Raw genomic sequence first — 15,096 nt, 5'->3', positions numbered from 1 at the left:
ATTCTAATTGTCATGGGAAGACATAGAGGGTTTTGAGCAGAAAGTAATTTGATTTATGTGTTAAAATACGCATGACAGACATCCAGGCTAGGATGGTGGAGGCTTTGATGGGATGGTAGCAGTCAAGCTGGGTAGAAAGGAGAGTATGGTTTAGGGATATATTTGAAAGTAATTTGCAGTTTGCAGTTTGACTGGTTTGGGGATAGGGAGTTTAGGGAGAAGGAAGTAATCAGGGGAGGCTTCTGTATTTGTGTGTGTGTTCCCGTGGTTTTAAGTCGGGCGTTTGGATGAGTACTGTTCACTGAGGTGGAGGAGACTGGGCTGGGCGGGTGGCGAGCTGACAGTAGGTCAGCGGTGTTTGTTTTAGGCATGTTAAGTTTGGGTTTGATATCCAAAAGGTTTGTAAGCAACTGGATGTGTGAATCAGGAATAAACGGGAGGTCCGGGTTGGACATAGAAATCTGGGAATAATAATAGTGTTTAAAGCTGTGAGGCTAGATGAGAGTTTCGTGAGACACTAGATGAGACTACACTGAGAGAAAGAGGAGAAGAGGGATTCCACGACGGCTTCCTAGAAAATGCCAGCATTTTGAAGTTAAGCAGAAGAGAAGAAGTTAGCAAAAGAAAACTTAGAAGAGGCAGCTAGTGACGTAGGAGGAAAGCAGGAGTGTAGGGTCGTGAAAGCTAAGAGAAGAAGGCATTTTAACAGTTGCGTTGAGTGCTGTTGATGGGTAAGAATGGGTAGAGTCAGAAGACAGTGGAGAAGTAACCACTGCTTTGGGCAGCAGAGCCCCTTGGTGACCTGGACCACAGTCAGTTCAGTAGAGTAAATGGAAGCATGACTGGAGAGGTCTGGGGAGCAAATGGGAAGTAGCGAGTGAGGCAGCTGCTAAAACCGGTTGGTTTAAGGAGTTCTGTTAGGAAGGTGGGGAGAAAGGGGGCAGTATCTACAGGGAAATGTGGAGTCCGTAAAGGATTGTAAAGTGACTTACCCACCAAGGAGGATCTTGCAGAGGAAGAGAAATAGAAGATTAAAAAGAAAGAAAAAAGATAATTGTGGGAGTGAAATGTTTGAGGAGAGGGGGGATGGAATCAACGCCAAGTGGAAGGGTTGTGTTCTGACAGGAGCAGGGCGCTCTCTCCGTTTTAACCGCAGGGAAAGAAGAGGGCCTATGGACAGGTGTAGGTCAGGTAGGAGATTTGGTGGTGGGAACAAGAGGGATTTCTCATCGGATTGCTTGTATTTTCTCAGTGAGGTGGGTGTGAGAGAGCACAGGAGATTTGAGGAGATTAAGTGTGAAATAGTTGTTTTGCTCAGCAGACAACTGAACTGGACAGTGCTGAGTGCCCGTTCAGATTCATGGTCCTGCATGGGAAGTGAATGATTCGGTGCAGTTGAGGGTTTTCTCAGGTGACTCTCAGTGGTTCAGGCACAGCAAAGAGTAGGCAGATTTGGGTCTAACTTGGGTTGGCATTTTGCCAGACAAGTGCAACAGAGGGAGAGAAAGGCAAAGGAGAACAGGGTGTTGGCAAGGGGAATAAGTCTAAGTGATGGACTGTGGGAGCTAAGCTGGGTAGGACGGGGAAGACCATGAGATCACAACGGATAATGAAAACCGTGTTGAGTGGTGAGGGCGAAGAAGTGCTGGAGTGAGTTATCAGGTAGAAGGGACCTGGAAAAAGATGAAGTGGTGGCAGTGAAATAGACATTTCAGGGGTGGTGTGGTTACCAGTATTGACAAGATCTCTAGAGTATGACATGGGCACGGTGGTGAGATGGGGTAGAGTAGATAGAAATGGTGAGGGGGAGGTCATGGTATGGCATGGGTCATCTGTGTCCTTGTTAGTCACCTCGAGTGGTACGGCAGTGGTGGAGGACGCCGCTGGGCCACTGGTGAATGAGGGACAGTACCCAGATATTGTTAGATTGCAGCAACGAGCAGGGAAGGGGGGTGGTAAAGAGGAGGATACCACAGAATTTAAGGTTTTGGGAGGAAAAAAGAGGAGAAATGGTTTGGTACTAAATGAATGGAAGGATGGATGGATGGAAACTTATGCTTTTATTAGATAGCTTTCATTGAAAGTTAAAAAACTCTGAAATCTCTACCTACTGGACTCCATTCTACTTTTCAAGACCCCCTTTTTTGAAAACAGGTTGGCAAACTATAGCCTGCTGGCCATATCTGGCTTGCTGCCTTTTTGTGTTTTAGAACACAGGATCCCCGTTCATTTACACTGCACCCGTCTGTGCACTGCCTACAGCTGCCTTTGTAATAAGATGGCAGAGTTGAATAGTTGTGACAGAGGTAACTCCAGAAAGCCTAAGGTATTTTCTGTCTGGAAGAGAAAGTTTGCTGACTTCCACATTTGAACAGTGGTTCTCAAACTTTAGTATGCTTCAGGATCCCCTGGGGGGCTGGGCTCCGCCTCTGCCATTTCCAAATCAGTGGGTCTGGGTCGGGGCCTGAGAACATGCATTTCTAACAAGTTCTCAGATGCTGCTGATGCTGCAGATTTCTAGGGACCACACTTGAAGAGCCATTGCTTTAGCAATTTAAGGTGGTGGTAGGTTCCTTCTCCCCTTAATTTTCTCTGAGCCAAATGTGCCCACCTACCCCAGCCTCTTGTCACTTGCCATGCTTCACTGGCTTCTCTCACCCCTTTAAGGCTGGTGCCCACAAATGCAGTTATTCTTTGGATAAAGTCTGATCAAGGCCATGTATGTTGAACAGTTGCCCCTCCTGGCTGTGTGCTTACCTGTGAGCTTTCTACGGTCCTTCCTGGATTGTCTGAGGGCCTGGGCTTTCCCTGGGGCTCCAATGAAGCTGACGTGTTAGGGCAACAGTAGGTAGAGATCACCGAAACCCTAGGGTCTCTAGGGAGCTAAGCACTGTTGTTCGGAGGAAATTAGAATTGCTCTTATTTCCAGAGTTGAATTGCTCTCAAGTGTTTGAGGAGTGTAGAGGTCTGTCCTGGGCAGGTTGAGCATGTGATCTCAGATGGGAGCTGGGAGTCTGTCCCCCATGATGGCAGCCTCAGTCTCTGAGCGTCAGGGAACATCTGGGAGAAGAAGAACAAGGCCAGTCCTCAGCTGAACCAAATCTTTTGCCTCCATCTTCTAGGAGGCGCTCTGAAAAAGTGTTTGAAAGCAGTTTCTTAAAAATGTAGAGACAGTAACACCCTCTTAGATTAGCCTAGTTGTGTCCTTAAGAGTGAAGTGAATGTAGCCTGATGAATTCACAAGTGGACGTGAGTTCTCGGGGCCAGTTGTCCCTTGGCCTTGCCTGCCAGCCCGGGCTGGCGCGCCTCTCCTGCCTGAGTGCCCCCCACCCGTTCAGGCTCCGCGCGCTCCCCCTCTGGCCATGCCGGCTGCATTTCCCCTCCTGGCTTCTCTGATTGTGGCCTCACTGCCTTGCTTTCCTTCTCTTCCTCGTCTTGTTTCCCTGCCTTCTTCACATTTTACTCCCTGTCTGCCAAGACATGCTTCCTCAGCCTTTAGTGAGTTCCTGTCCTCTTGCTGAACTTCCCCTTGTGGGCAGCTGGCATCCTCTGGCCATTTTACAGTTCTACAAACTGAGTGAGCATGAGAATGAGTGAAGCTCTTGAGTTTTTAATTTGGAAGTTATGGGAGAGACAGACAGAAGGTCTCTGGTTTTGTCTCTGGTTTCTGATTCGCAGTGGAGCTTGAAGTTGGTGTGGTCTGAGGAAATGTGGCCAGGGCAGGTCAAAGTCAGGGTCCAAAACATGGGACTCAAAACAGCAGGTCTTTGAGCACAGATCTCACTGAATATCATGGGCAGAAGGGAACCAAGACTGCTCTGTCTGCTGCCCTGCAGCCTAGGTTGGAAGCAGGCTGTCTTCCCCCTTCCCCAAGCTCCATTTTACCTTTCTTATTTGGTTTGTCTTTAATAAGACAAGAGTTCATTTGAAGAAAGGTTCTGTGACTCAAGAAAAATGGAGGAGAGGGGACACTGGTATTGTCCAAATCTTCATTTTACAAATGGGGAAATGGAGGGTGAGACATACATATTTCTGCCCATACCCCCAAGAAATGGCAAACAGGAAAAACAGTAATTTAGAGAAGAAGGGAGAAAAAATTCCTAAGAACAGAAAAAAATCTCAAGAGGTAGTGTCACAGATGAATTGCCTCAGGAGTCTGAGAGATTGTGTTATGTCAGAGAAGTTCTAGGGACGTGAGCCTCTTTCCTTCATGAGAGGGTGAGAATAAAACACAGTCCCTCAGTCTGACTCCCAGAAAGCAGCAGCTCAGGCTGATGAGCAATAACTGACTGTCATTTCCTTGGCTACGCTGAGCCCCGCAGGAAGTCTCAGACTTTCATGGCAGGACAAGGCCCTGCAAGAATGTCGCTGCACCCAGGGCTCTGTGGTTGGATGCCACTAGAGAATTTCCTGGGGAAAGTGTTCTGAGGGTGATGGCCCAGCAAGACAGAAGGTGCTGCACTGAGGCCGGCAAATGCCTTCCCGGGTTCCTGGGGGAAGGTGTGGGTTTAGCGCCCCCTGGAGTTCACACGGCAGGTGTGGTTCCCTGGTGGCTCAGTGGCCTTGCCGCTGACATCGGACGGACGGAGCGGTTTCTCCGGGATTTCCAATTCCAGGACGTGGGGAAAGTCGGATGGTATATAGTTTTACAGTTGACCTGATAATGTGGAAGGGCTTGACCCTTAGGGCCTGTTGTGTTTGTGTGAGCAAAGCTTTGATGTCCTCACTGGCCTCAGGGAGGTTTGAGTTTTAAACCCATGTATCTATGCAGAGGCAGAGTGAGAGGGCAGTGCCCGAAGCTGAAAACCACTCCGAAGGAGACGGTCATTTCTGCCCTGGCTTCCTCTGCTGGGTGTCTCCCACTCATTCGAGTTGACAGGGAGACCCGCAGAGCAGTGCGTGTATAGGTGAATCAGTAAGACATCATTTTCCACAATAGATGCACTTTTGTTCAATAGGTATTGCGTTCCTATTATGTACCGGCTTTTCTCTGGCCACTGGAACTGTATCAGCAAACGACAAAGCCCTGCCCTCTTGGGCCTCTTCTTCTTGTAAAGAAGACGGTGGACACTGCTTCTGGCGGTGCTGTGGAGGAAAGTCAGGGGGAGCCTAGGGAGTGGGGCTCTGCGGTGTCATCAGGAAGGCCTTTTCCCAGTAGCATTTGAGAAGAGCAACAAGGGAGCAGGTCCTGCAGACACCTGGGGGAGGGAGTCCCCCCAGAGAGCCGGGAAGGGCAGAGGCCGAGCAGAAGCGGCTGGGGGGCGGGGGAGCAGCTCAGAGGCTGGGGTGGCTGGGCTTGGACGAGGGGCAGCGAGTCACGCAAGGGGACTTCAGAGTCGGCCAAGAGCAAGACTGGCTTTTGAAAAGCCTTTGTCTTACCCTGAGGTGGGAACCATTGGAGGGTTTTAAGTGTGAAAAGGTGACTCCGGCCACTATGTGAAGAAACTGGCAGGGCTCAAAGGGCAGAAGAAAGGAGACCCTTAGGAGGCTGTTCATTAAGGTCAGATTCTGGATGTATTTTGAGACGGTTGATTGATTGGATGTTAGATGGAAAGAAGATTCAAGGACAATGCCAACATTTTTCATCTTGAGCAGTCACAAGAATGGAGTTGTCTTTTACAGAAATGGGGAACCCTGGGGTCCACAGAATCTCTCATTTGACTAGTAGTTTTAGGAAACCGGAGAGCCAAGGAAGAAGTAGCTTGACTTAATCACCGGTTCCTGAATTTTCTGTATCCTCTCTGATAGTCTCATTTTAATTCTACAATTTTTGGAGGGAGAAATACAAGTCCCAGCGTACTGACTTTTAAGAATCCTTATCAAGGCCCCTGGGGCTCAGTGTGGTCAGAAGCTCTGGGTCCAAGAAGAACCTTGGGGTAGACTCTCTTTCTAGGGGCATCCTTCATATGCTGTTGGTTTTCTGGGACTGCATAGTAACAAATTACCACAAACTGGGTGATTTAAAACAACACAAATGCATTCTCTCACAGTTCTGGAGGCTAGATGCCCAAAATCAAGGTGTTGCAGGGCCATGTCCCCTCTGAAGGGTCCAGTGGGGAGAATCCTTCCTTCCTCCTTCCCAGCTTCTGATGCCTTCCTGGGCTTATGGATGCACCCGTCCACTCTGCCTCCGTCAGTTGACACACGGCATACTCGGTGTGTCTGTGTGTCCCTTTGTCATCACGTGGCCTTCTCATAGGACCCCCCAACGTAATATGATCTCCCCTTGGTTACCTCTGCAAAGACCCTATTTCCAAATAAGGTCACATTCACAGGAGGCAGGGTTTAGGACTTCAGTATATCTTTTTGAGAGATACAATTCAACCCACAACAGATGCTTTGGTCTGGGTTTGATTGTAAGGTTCTTCTGGGCTTAGACATGGCTTTGAGGATGGGATGGCAGCCACTGAATGAAAACTGGGTCCGTCTGTGCTAGCAATGCCCATGTATTGGGATGAAATAAAAATTTTTTTAATGTCCACTAAGTTTATTTAAACAAATAGTAAAGATAGACAAGTTCATTTTGCACCATTTCTTGAAACTTGTAAGATTTTAGGATATGCAGTGGTAAAACTCATGAAACTGAAAGTGGAAGTTAGAATGAAGAATTTTAAAGAGTTGCAACCAGAATTCACTTGTCCAGAGACCTGGGCAGTAGATAGAAACCCTCTTATGGAACATCAGGGATGCCAGCTGGGGCAGCAGACCTGGGTTCCTGAGTGCTGGCTGACTTCCTTAGGTTCCCACGGAGCTGGGAAGGTGCCCAGATGGTACATGGCACTTGCTGTCTAGTTGCTGTTCCCCTTCTGTGCAACACCCAGTGCATGTGCATTCTTCAGTAGTGTGTCAAGAGTTATTAGTGTTTCCCTCTTTTTAACTCACCGCTAGTAAAGTCTTAGGGTTGTTTATCAAAGGAAGTTTGAGTTCCCACTCTGATATCACAATGATAGGACTGTATCAGGCTTAGTAATGTAGTTAAACAAAATTCCTTAGCAAACAGTATACATTTGTGGCCATCAAATTATCATGGTCACTCTGAGTTTTTATGGAGCGCCTGTTGTTTTGTAAGGAATTGTGTGCAAATTGGACAGGTGGGAGAGGAATAAAGAGAGACAGCTTTCTCTAGCCTTTGGAAATTCTGAAGTCTGGAGAAGACAAACAATCATAAATTCACACCAGAACTGAGAAGGACTTGTGGATGCCACAGTTTGGGACCTATAGGAAAAAGTCTCTAAATGTATCATTTAACAAGTATCTGGACAGAAAGTGGGGAAGTCAGAAGTGGGAACATGTAGAGGGGCACCAGAGGTGTAATGGTGAAGGAAGGCCTTGAGCAGTGGAGGCACACTCATTTCAGTTTTCCTCTTTCAGTGGTTGGGGCCCACTTCCCCAGTGAGGCCTGCCAGGCCTGGCTGCTCACCTGTTCGGGCCCAGGGTGAGGGGAGGGCAGGGCTGTGGGGTCAGGCCTCCGCATCACTGGCTTCAGCGTGGCTCCGTCACTGCCCCCTCGGGGGTCTTATTTTGAGCACTCCTCCGAAAGGGGGTCTTTATTTCAAGTGCAAATCCACAGCTCTGTCCTCCGGCTGGAACCGTGGCGAGCCACCATACTTCTGGGGTGACCGCAGGGCAGATCATACACAGACATCATTTCCTTTGACTAATTCTGTGTAATCCTGGTCCAGATGGGACTCCTGAAAGTAGTTCAAGTTCGTTGTCTAAGTCGAGATTTTTAATTTAGGGCCCAGATGGGGTAGGAGGTAAGCTTCCAAAAGGTCTGTTTTACTCGGTGTGTCACTCCCCTGGATTCCTGGCAGGCAGCCTCTCATTAGAAAAGCAGACTTCATCTTGACTCATCTGCCTCGGTAGGACGAGTGACACAGCTTCTCAGCACTCACACAGCCTCCCGTCTCACTGGACAGAGCAGAGGCCACACTGTCCATTGTGCAGCAGTGGCGGCCACAGGCGCCTGGCCCGGGCCATGGAAAACCTTGAGAGACAGTCTGTATGGGGCTGGGGCTTTGTCCTGGAATTTCCTGGCCTTTGTCTGTCTGGTGTAACCTCATGTACTGAGACGCCTGTTTTTAGAGTTGACTTCCTTCTGGGGGAAGAGTGTGGCTGCCTTCCACAGAGCACTTCTGCTTCCTGCACCAGCCGGCCTCCCCTGTGTGGTGGGCGAGCACCCTGGGCAGGTGTGTGTGCCTGGCTCCCAGCAGACACTGCTCCTGGAAGTCATCACTGGTCAGAGGGGAAACCATAACCACTGGGCAGGAAAGCTGCATTGGACAGCCTGCCCATTCCCCGAAACCCTTGTTTCTTTTTCATATTGCAGCAGAAAAAGTCCTACCTGGAGCGGAGCGTGAAAGAAGCTGAGGACAACATCCGAGAGATGCTTATGGCACGAAGGGCACAGTAGGAGGCCTCCACGGGAAGCTTCTCCCCTTGACACTCCTACTCCCGGCAAGGGCAGAGGGGCCTGTGCGGGGAAGCCACCTCTGCTCTGATGGGCATTTTTTCTGGACGGTCTGGTAACACTGTTTTCTACATCACCCTAAGCCCCTGTATTTTTTATCCTGGCTCTGCGGGCCACCCCTGCCCAGGTCACTCCTCTCCCCTGGGGGTCAGGCGTGAACACCCAGGAGAGGGAGGAGGGGAGCCAGGATGCACAGGGGAGCTCTGCTGAGCCGCCTACTAGTCACGCTGGGCAGACCAATAAAAGGCCTCCGTCCCGCACTGCTGAGTCCGCTTCTCTTGAGCTGGGGGGTTAGAACAGGTTTCTGTGGCGGAGGCCGTCTCTGCAGCACCTCCCTTCCCTCTCCAGGGCCGGTGGCCCTGCTCCTGCAGCAGCGGAACCTTGCCCTCTTCTTTTTTCCCTTTCTGTTCCTTTAAGTAATCCCCTCAAACTTCTGAGCCTCCATGTGGTATGCAGATGAGGAGAGGAGACCAGGTCCTAGCTGAATCCTAGGTGAACAGGATCGAGGTGCCTCGGTGGCAATCTGAATGAGATTCCTTTCCCCCTTCCTCCCAAAGTTCACTAATGAGTCAGCAGCACCCCAGGGCGGTCTCCCTTTGGCGGGTGTTAAGACGTGGTGGGGTGGGGGCGGCGGCCCTGTGATGCCGAGGCGATGCCAGGCCTCCCCGAGGCGCAGGAGGAGTGGTGTGCTGCGGCTGGCTTGGGGCAGCCAGCGATTCAGTTCTCAGGAATTCTGTTGCAAGCCAGTTAAACACAGCCAATATTAAAAATTTACAATGAAACTACATTAAAAAAGAGGAAAATAAATATTCAAAACTTATCCCTTCCCAGTTACTAATCTGGCTGTGATCTATGTTTTTGAGGTTAACAGCCTGTTGTATCTGGGTGGCAGAAATACTACACAACGGTGCGCTCCTGTGCTTTTCTTCCCAATTTCACATTCAATATATCACGTCGGTAGCTTGAAATCAGCTATGGGACCATTTACTCCACAGAAACAGGTGATGTTACAAAATCATGGCTCTGGTCTTTGGAAGACAGGGGGCTGGTATATGTCTTTCAGGGACCATCACAGCTTCAGAGGTACGGTGGGCGGCCAGCCGAGAAAGGAAGTGGGACTTGCTGTGGCGGCCCAGCGCCACCCTGTGGCCGGACCTGAGATGGGTGGCCTGGCTGACTAGTTTGTGCTGGGCTGGCTCTTCTCAGCTGTGTGGGTGTGTCACGGGAAGGGAGGTGTCATGAAGGGCCAGCAGGCCAAGAAAGCCGTGGATCTGGGTCCCAGGCCCTTTCCTAGGCTTTGGGGAAATGTGGGTACAGCTCTGGGGCAAGCCCGTCTCTGAGTGGGACTAGGGAGAGGTGGCTCGCCTGGTGAGGGCCCCAAGACGTCGCTGAAGGATACCTGGCCCTGGAACCTGCCTTCCTAATACACTCACACTGCTCTTGTAGCAGCCAGAATGAAAAGGTAAATATACCCCTCATCCTGTACCGAATAGTGGCCACTAGCTGATACCCAGGGCTTAGATTCTATCTGGAATAATTCAGACAGTTGAGGTTTAGACACATTTATTGAAACTTACAGGGTGTTAGCAGAGAAATCATTCAGTGGTATGTCATACCATGCCATTACCTTGAATGTATAATTTAAAAATTATAAATATATATTTCATAACTAAGCCTTTGGCCAAAAAAATAAAAGTCATTTAGCACATTTGTGAAGGGCCAATATGAAATGGATTTTGAACATTAAAAGATCAAGTCACTGAATTAAACAGCAGCGGCCCCTGCTAATCTAGAATCCCACTGTGTCTGCGCAGAGCTAGTCATTTATTTCAGCAATCAGAAGAGATGGGGCAGGCCCACCTGTCTTGTCAGAGGCAGCAGGCGGCAGGACTGGCAGGACAGGAAGGCTGGGCCAGTCAGGTGAGCATGTCCCAGAGACAGCAGCAACACAGAGCTGTCCAGCAGGCTGTGAGGCAGGTGGAGGGGCCCACGTCATCCCTTCTTTGGTCTTCCACCACATACACTGCAGAGGGTGGAAGAGGAGAGAGGGTGAGGATGCGCTGTCACAGCCCCCAGCTCTACAGAGCCAGCGCCTTCCACACTGAGGGAGGGGGAGGCAGCTGAAAGCCACGGGGCCGATCTGGTGCAGCCTTCCTGCTCACGTCACTGCAGATGACGAGTGGAAGGCGTGTGGCTCGGCTGCGCACTACTTGCCTTCCTCCTCTTGAGGACGCTGATCCCCGCAAGGGCAGGCCCTAGGGAACCGACACAGTAGCCTCCCACCACGGCAGCCAGAGAAAAGTAAGAAGGGTCCAGCTGCCTGGCCAGAGCTGGCTGACCTTACTTGGTTTAGAAACCAGGCGGTTCTGTGCCCCGTACTCCGTGGGGAAACTGGAGGGAGTTTCTTCAGATACAGCTAAGCCGTCTCCCAACAGCCAGAGAGTAACTAAAAGCTTCTGAAAAGGAGTTAGGTCCTAAAAGAATAATCGAGAATCTTGGTTTTTCATACACAGCAGCACAAAAAGAATGTGCCCAACCTCTGAACTTTCACCCAAAGCAACAGGAGGCAGGATGAAAACCTGGTCAAGCGGGAAGGCTGCCTGGAGCCTGGCACTCCTGCTTTTCCTCAGAACGGAGCCGGGAACCTGAGCCCTGTCAGGGCCCAGCGCTCTGTAAGAGACTTGAGGGCTAGACAATGCACAGGGCAGGAAGGACCCCAGCCACCCTCTCGCCAGCTGACTTGCTGCCGGCATCAGCCTCTCTTCCCGTAAGCACACACTTAAAAATGGCTGCTGGTCAGCTTTGGCTTCAGAGGATCTGTGGCCACTTTGAAGAAAAATCTCAACAACCATCATCAAACTCAGTTGTAAGCAGTGAGGATTTTTGAACTTTTTGAAAGTTCATGAATACATGAGTCCTAAAAATTGAACCAGTCCTGGGGCAGTCTTCTTTCAGTTCCATTTTTGGGTGCCTATTTTTATATCTCCTCTCTTGGCAACTTCTCTCTCTGGAGCCTGGTAGAGCGGTGAGGAAATGCTGGGTTAGTGATGAGCTTTTCCCAGTTCTCCCACCATACCGGCCCCCTCCGCAGACACAGCCCTTTCCTCCTCTCGTGGCACAGGTTTAATCTCAGCCTGCTTTCATTTGGCCTCACTGAGCAAAAGAGGCGAAGTTGTTTGGGCCTGGGAGACACGGTCCACCACCAGGGAAGTCGGCCAAAGAGGAGACAACCTGTTTATTCTGAGGACTGGTGAGGCTCATTACCTGCTTATCATCCTAACAATAACTTTGAGATATTACCCTCATTCCTGTTATGCAGGTAAGGAACTCAAGGCTGAGAGAGGTTACGCCTCTTGTTCAAGCACACGTGACCAGCCAGAGGCGGGGGCAGGATCTAAACCGAGGCCTCTGGCAAGCCAGTCTTGTCCAGGCCCAACTGGAAAGAAAAAGGGACCATGAGGAGTACAGGAGCGAATGGCCTCTGGGACAGACCTCTTTTAACCAGCCAGAGCCCACACCACCGACGGAAGGCCTAGGCAGCCCAGACCCTGGGGTCAGCACAGCAGGAGAACTCCAGGCAGAGTATCTCTGCCATTTGCCCCGAGGGCCAGCACAAGTCCCCAGCCTCCCCTGATCGTGCATGGGCAGCTTCGGACAAGGAAACCAAGGACACAACTGGCTGTGAACCCCCTTGAAGAACCCTTCCTATTGTTTTCCTGCCAGAGGACTGGCCCTGCTGCCCCTGGGCAGAAGGGCCCCCTGCCCCTGCCTGAGACAGAAATAGCTTGCTTGATCCAGGCCCGAGAGGTGAGGGTGGGCAGGTCTGAAGGTAGGTGGGACTTGTGTTTTCTATCACCCAAAGCTGGGGTGAGTGACCCAGGAGAAAGTGCCGAGGAGGGCCTCAGTTCCCGGCTGCACCCATTTTGGGGCCCTGTGATGGCCAACTTTGTAACTGTTTTCCTAGACGCCCTGCTACCTGTGGCTCTGAGGCACTGCACTCAGCCTGGGCTGCCCCAGGAGAGATGCCACCCCACCTGAGGCCTCACTGCTCCTCACCTACTCTACCACCCAATGGGTGAATCTGCCTGGGAGCTCCTATAGCTGCCTGGCTGGCCAGCCAGTATGCAGCCCGTGCCACCCGAGTCCTGGGCTGTGATGCCCTCCCTGATACTTGAAGCTTCAGGGGACTGGCAGTCCTGGTTGCCGGTCACCCAGCAGGAGCTGGGACATAGATGATTCCAGTTCAGAGGTTCCACACCCAGGCCATAGGGGCCTTCCTGGAACTTGCCTGTGCTGGCAAGCAGGGCATCAAGGGGGCAGAACCATGGTTATGTAAGATGTTAAACATTAGGGGAAGCTGGGTGAACAGTATACAAAATCTATCTGTGCAAGTTTTCTGTAAGCCTAAAATTATTTCAAAATAAAAGTCTTGAAAAGGGAAAAAACAGGAAGGGGTCAAAAGAGCAGTAGGTGGGGAGAGGAGCAACCATTGGCCTTCCAGATGGTGCCGCAGTCAGTGCCCAGATGGGAGAGGGGTCCTGATGCCTGCAGGGCTGCTCAGACTGAGCTCCTCCATGGAGACCGAGTGCCCCCTGTAGCCGGCCTGGGCTTCAATTCTGATGGATGCAGAGAGGACCTATGGATTGGCTTACATGTACATCAGCCAAGTGGCTAACCTCCCATGTGCTGCTGCCCCAGGAGCCTGCATTAACCATCCCGTCCAAACAGGAACGGACTAAAGGGCCTCTACTCTCAGAAAACTAGCTGAGCTGAAGATCAGGTCCAGGGGGCTCCTCGCCAGCTTGTCTCTTTTGCCCCGGGGCAGCCCTTGGACACCATCAGTGTTCTCAGCCCAGGTGGGCAGGGGGCAGTCAGCAGAGAGGTAGGCACTCAGAGCTTTGCCACTGGATGCAAGGGCGAAGGAGAGGAGTGTGTGGTGGTGGTGGTGGTGGTGAAGGGGGTTGGGGGCATGTGCCTGGAGGGGTGTGTGCACACACGTGTAACCCAGAGCCCCAGGCTAGGTCAGAAAGGCCCAGGTAAGTCTTAGGTCTTGGGTGCAGAGCAGCTTCTGGTAGAGGCTCCCACCCACCTTCTTGCCTCTGGGCTAGACGCAGAGAGGCCAAATGGAAGATACTTGGAGGCACGCAGCCCCCTGTGCTAACTGCCTACGCACTAGTCCACTGCAGTCAAGGCCTCCAGACACCAGCCAGCAGTCCCAAGGGTGCCATTCACATGGGCTACTCAGAAACCAGGTATCTGGACACACAGTGGGCAAGTGGGGCTCCAGGCCATAGGCAGAGATGCCCAGCAAGAAATGTGAGCAGAGGTCTTTTCAGCTAAAGGCTCCAATTCCTCAGTCCATCCTGGAATCTGAAACCCTTACTTGCTCAGCTCAAACATTTTTCAGGTACTTTGACATTGTGATAGAGCCTTATTAAGCCCTTCGTATTTGTGTGCATCTGTACACAGTCCTGTCTCAGGAAAGCTGGTAAGGAGAAGGAAATGAAAAGACTGGGGCCTCCTAGAGGGTTCTGGCATTTGGGGCCTTCATGCTCCAGTAGCCAGGAAGCTGCACCTTGGTCTTTCATGGCCCAGACCAGTGATGGACACCCAGGGCTGCTCCTCCATCGCTAAGACCACCACAGCCGCAGCACCTGCCAAGCAGTGCCCAGAGGAGATGCCAGCTTTGCCCAGAGCAGGAGGCCTGTAGTGTGTGTGCAGCCACCATCCCCCACCTTTAGCAGCTAGACCAACAGACGATTGGCCAGGCCTGCCTGCCAGGAGGTATCGGATGCTGGACAGCTGCTCTGACTACTCAGACCGAGAGGCAGGAAGGGAGGGGAAAGTCTTTAAGCATTTTAGGAGTAACTGAAATACCAACATGGCCACAGGATGGATCCTGTTTCTTCCACGCGGGGCACAGAGGAGAGTGCACAGCTTGCTGAGGTTTTCACTTCCATCTTTCCTTGTATACGCATGTGTGGTGGGATCATTTATTATTCAGCACAAGGGGGCTGAGCTGTTAAGAAAAGATGTCCTAAGGGCAGTGCCACTATGCCACCTGCTCTCAAGCCCAGGAGCACAGGTAATATGCTGAGTGGGGAGAGTGACAGGGTGGAGGGTGGCCGAGAACAGAAGAGGCGATCAAGGGTGTGGAGGGTAAGAGCAGGAGAGGCAGGAGTATCTTCCACTTTCTCCTCCACAGGGAGGTGGGATGTGGGGCTGGCAGCACTGGCCCAGCTGTGGCCAGGCTCTGCAACAGCAGCTGCCCTTGCCTGCTGCCGGGGTCTTCCCTGGGCCTCCGCCTACCCTGCTGCTCCTCATGCCACCGCCTCCTGCGGCTTCAGCTCTGGCCTGTCTCTTCCGTGAAGCTGTGAGTCACGTGATGCACATCTCCCAGGTCTCTGTCCCTCTCTCTGCTTCAGGGTTCCAAGATATGCCCCCTAGGATAGAACAGTCTGGGAGCTGGCCAACCAGTTCTCCTGCCCACTCATGTATGTGCTGCCTGCCACCCGCTGACCATTCCGCCTGCCGTCACTCACTCTGCAGACACTGAGGGTCAAGCACTGATGAGGGTTGGCCTGGGAAGGGTAAGAGCTTACTGACCTATGTGTGGGTTCCGTTCT

At 51.5% G+C, this 15,096-nt stretch overlaps 1 protein-coding gene across 2 annotated transcripts in view; it reads left to right on the top strand.

Annotated features, from left to right (window-relative positions):
- Nucleotides 1-8,730, top strand: part of PFDN1 (prefoldin subunit 1) — a 56,142-nt gene extending 47,412 nt beyond the window's left edge. For both annotated transcript variants that reach the window (XM_073221798.1, XM_073221799.1), the window contains one exon: nt 8,330-8,730. In XM_073221798.1, coding sequence (XP_073077899.1) covers nt 8,330-8,370 — 41 coding nt within the window. In that variant the 3' untranslated portion in view covers nt 8,371-8,730. The remainder of the gene's footprint in view (nt 1-8,329) is intronic.
- The last annotated feature ends 6,366 nt before the right edge of the window (nt 8,731-15,096 follow it).

The sequence above is a fragment of the Manis javanica genome, chromosome 14 (genome assembly GCF_040802235.1).
Source record: "Manis javanica isolate MJ-LG chromosome 14, MJ_LKY, whole genome shotgun sequence".
In the NCBI taxonomy this organism is placed as follows: domain Eukaryota; kingdom Metazoa; phylum Chordata; class Mammalia; order Pholidota; family Manidae; genus Manis; species Manis javanica.
This window is presented reverse-complemented; position numbering and strand designations above follow the sequence as displayed.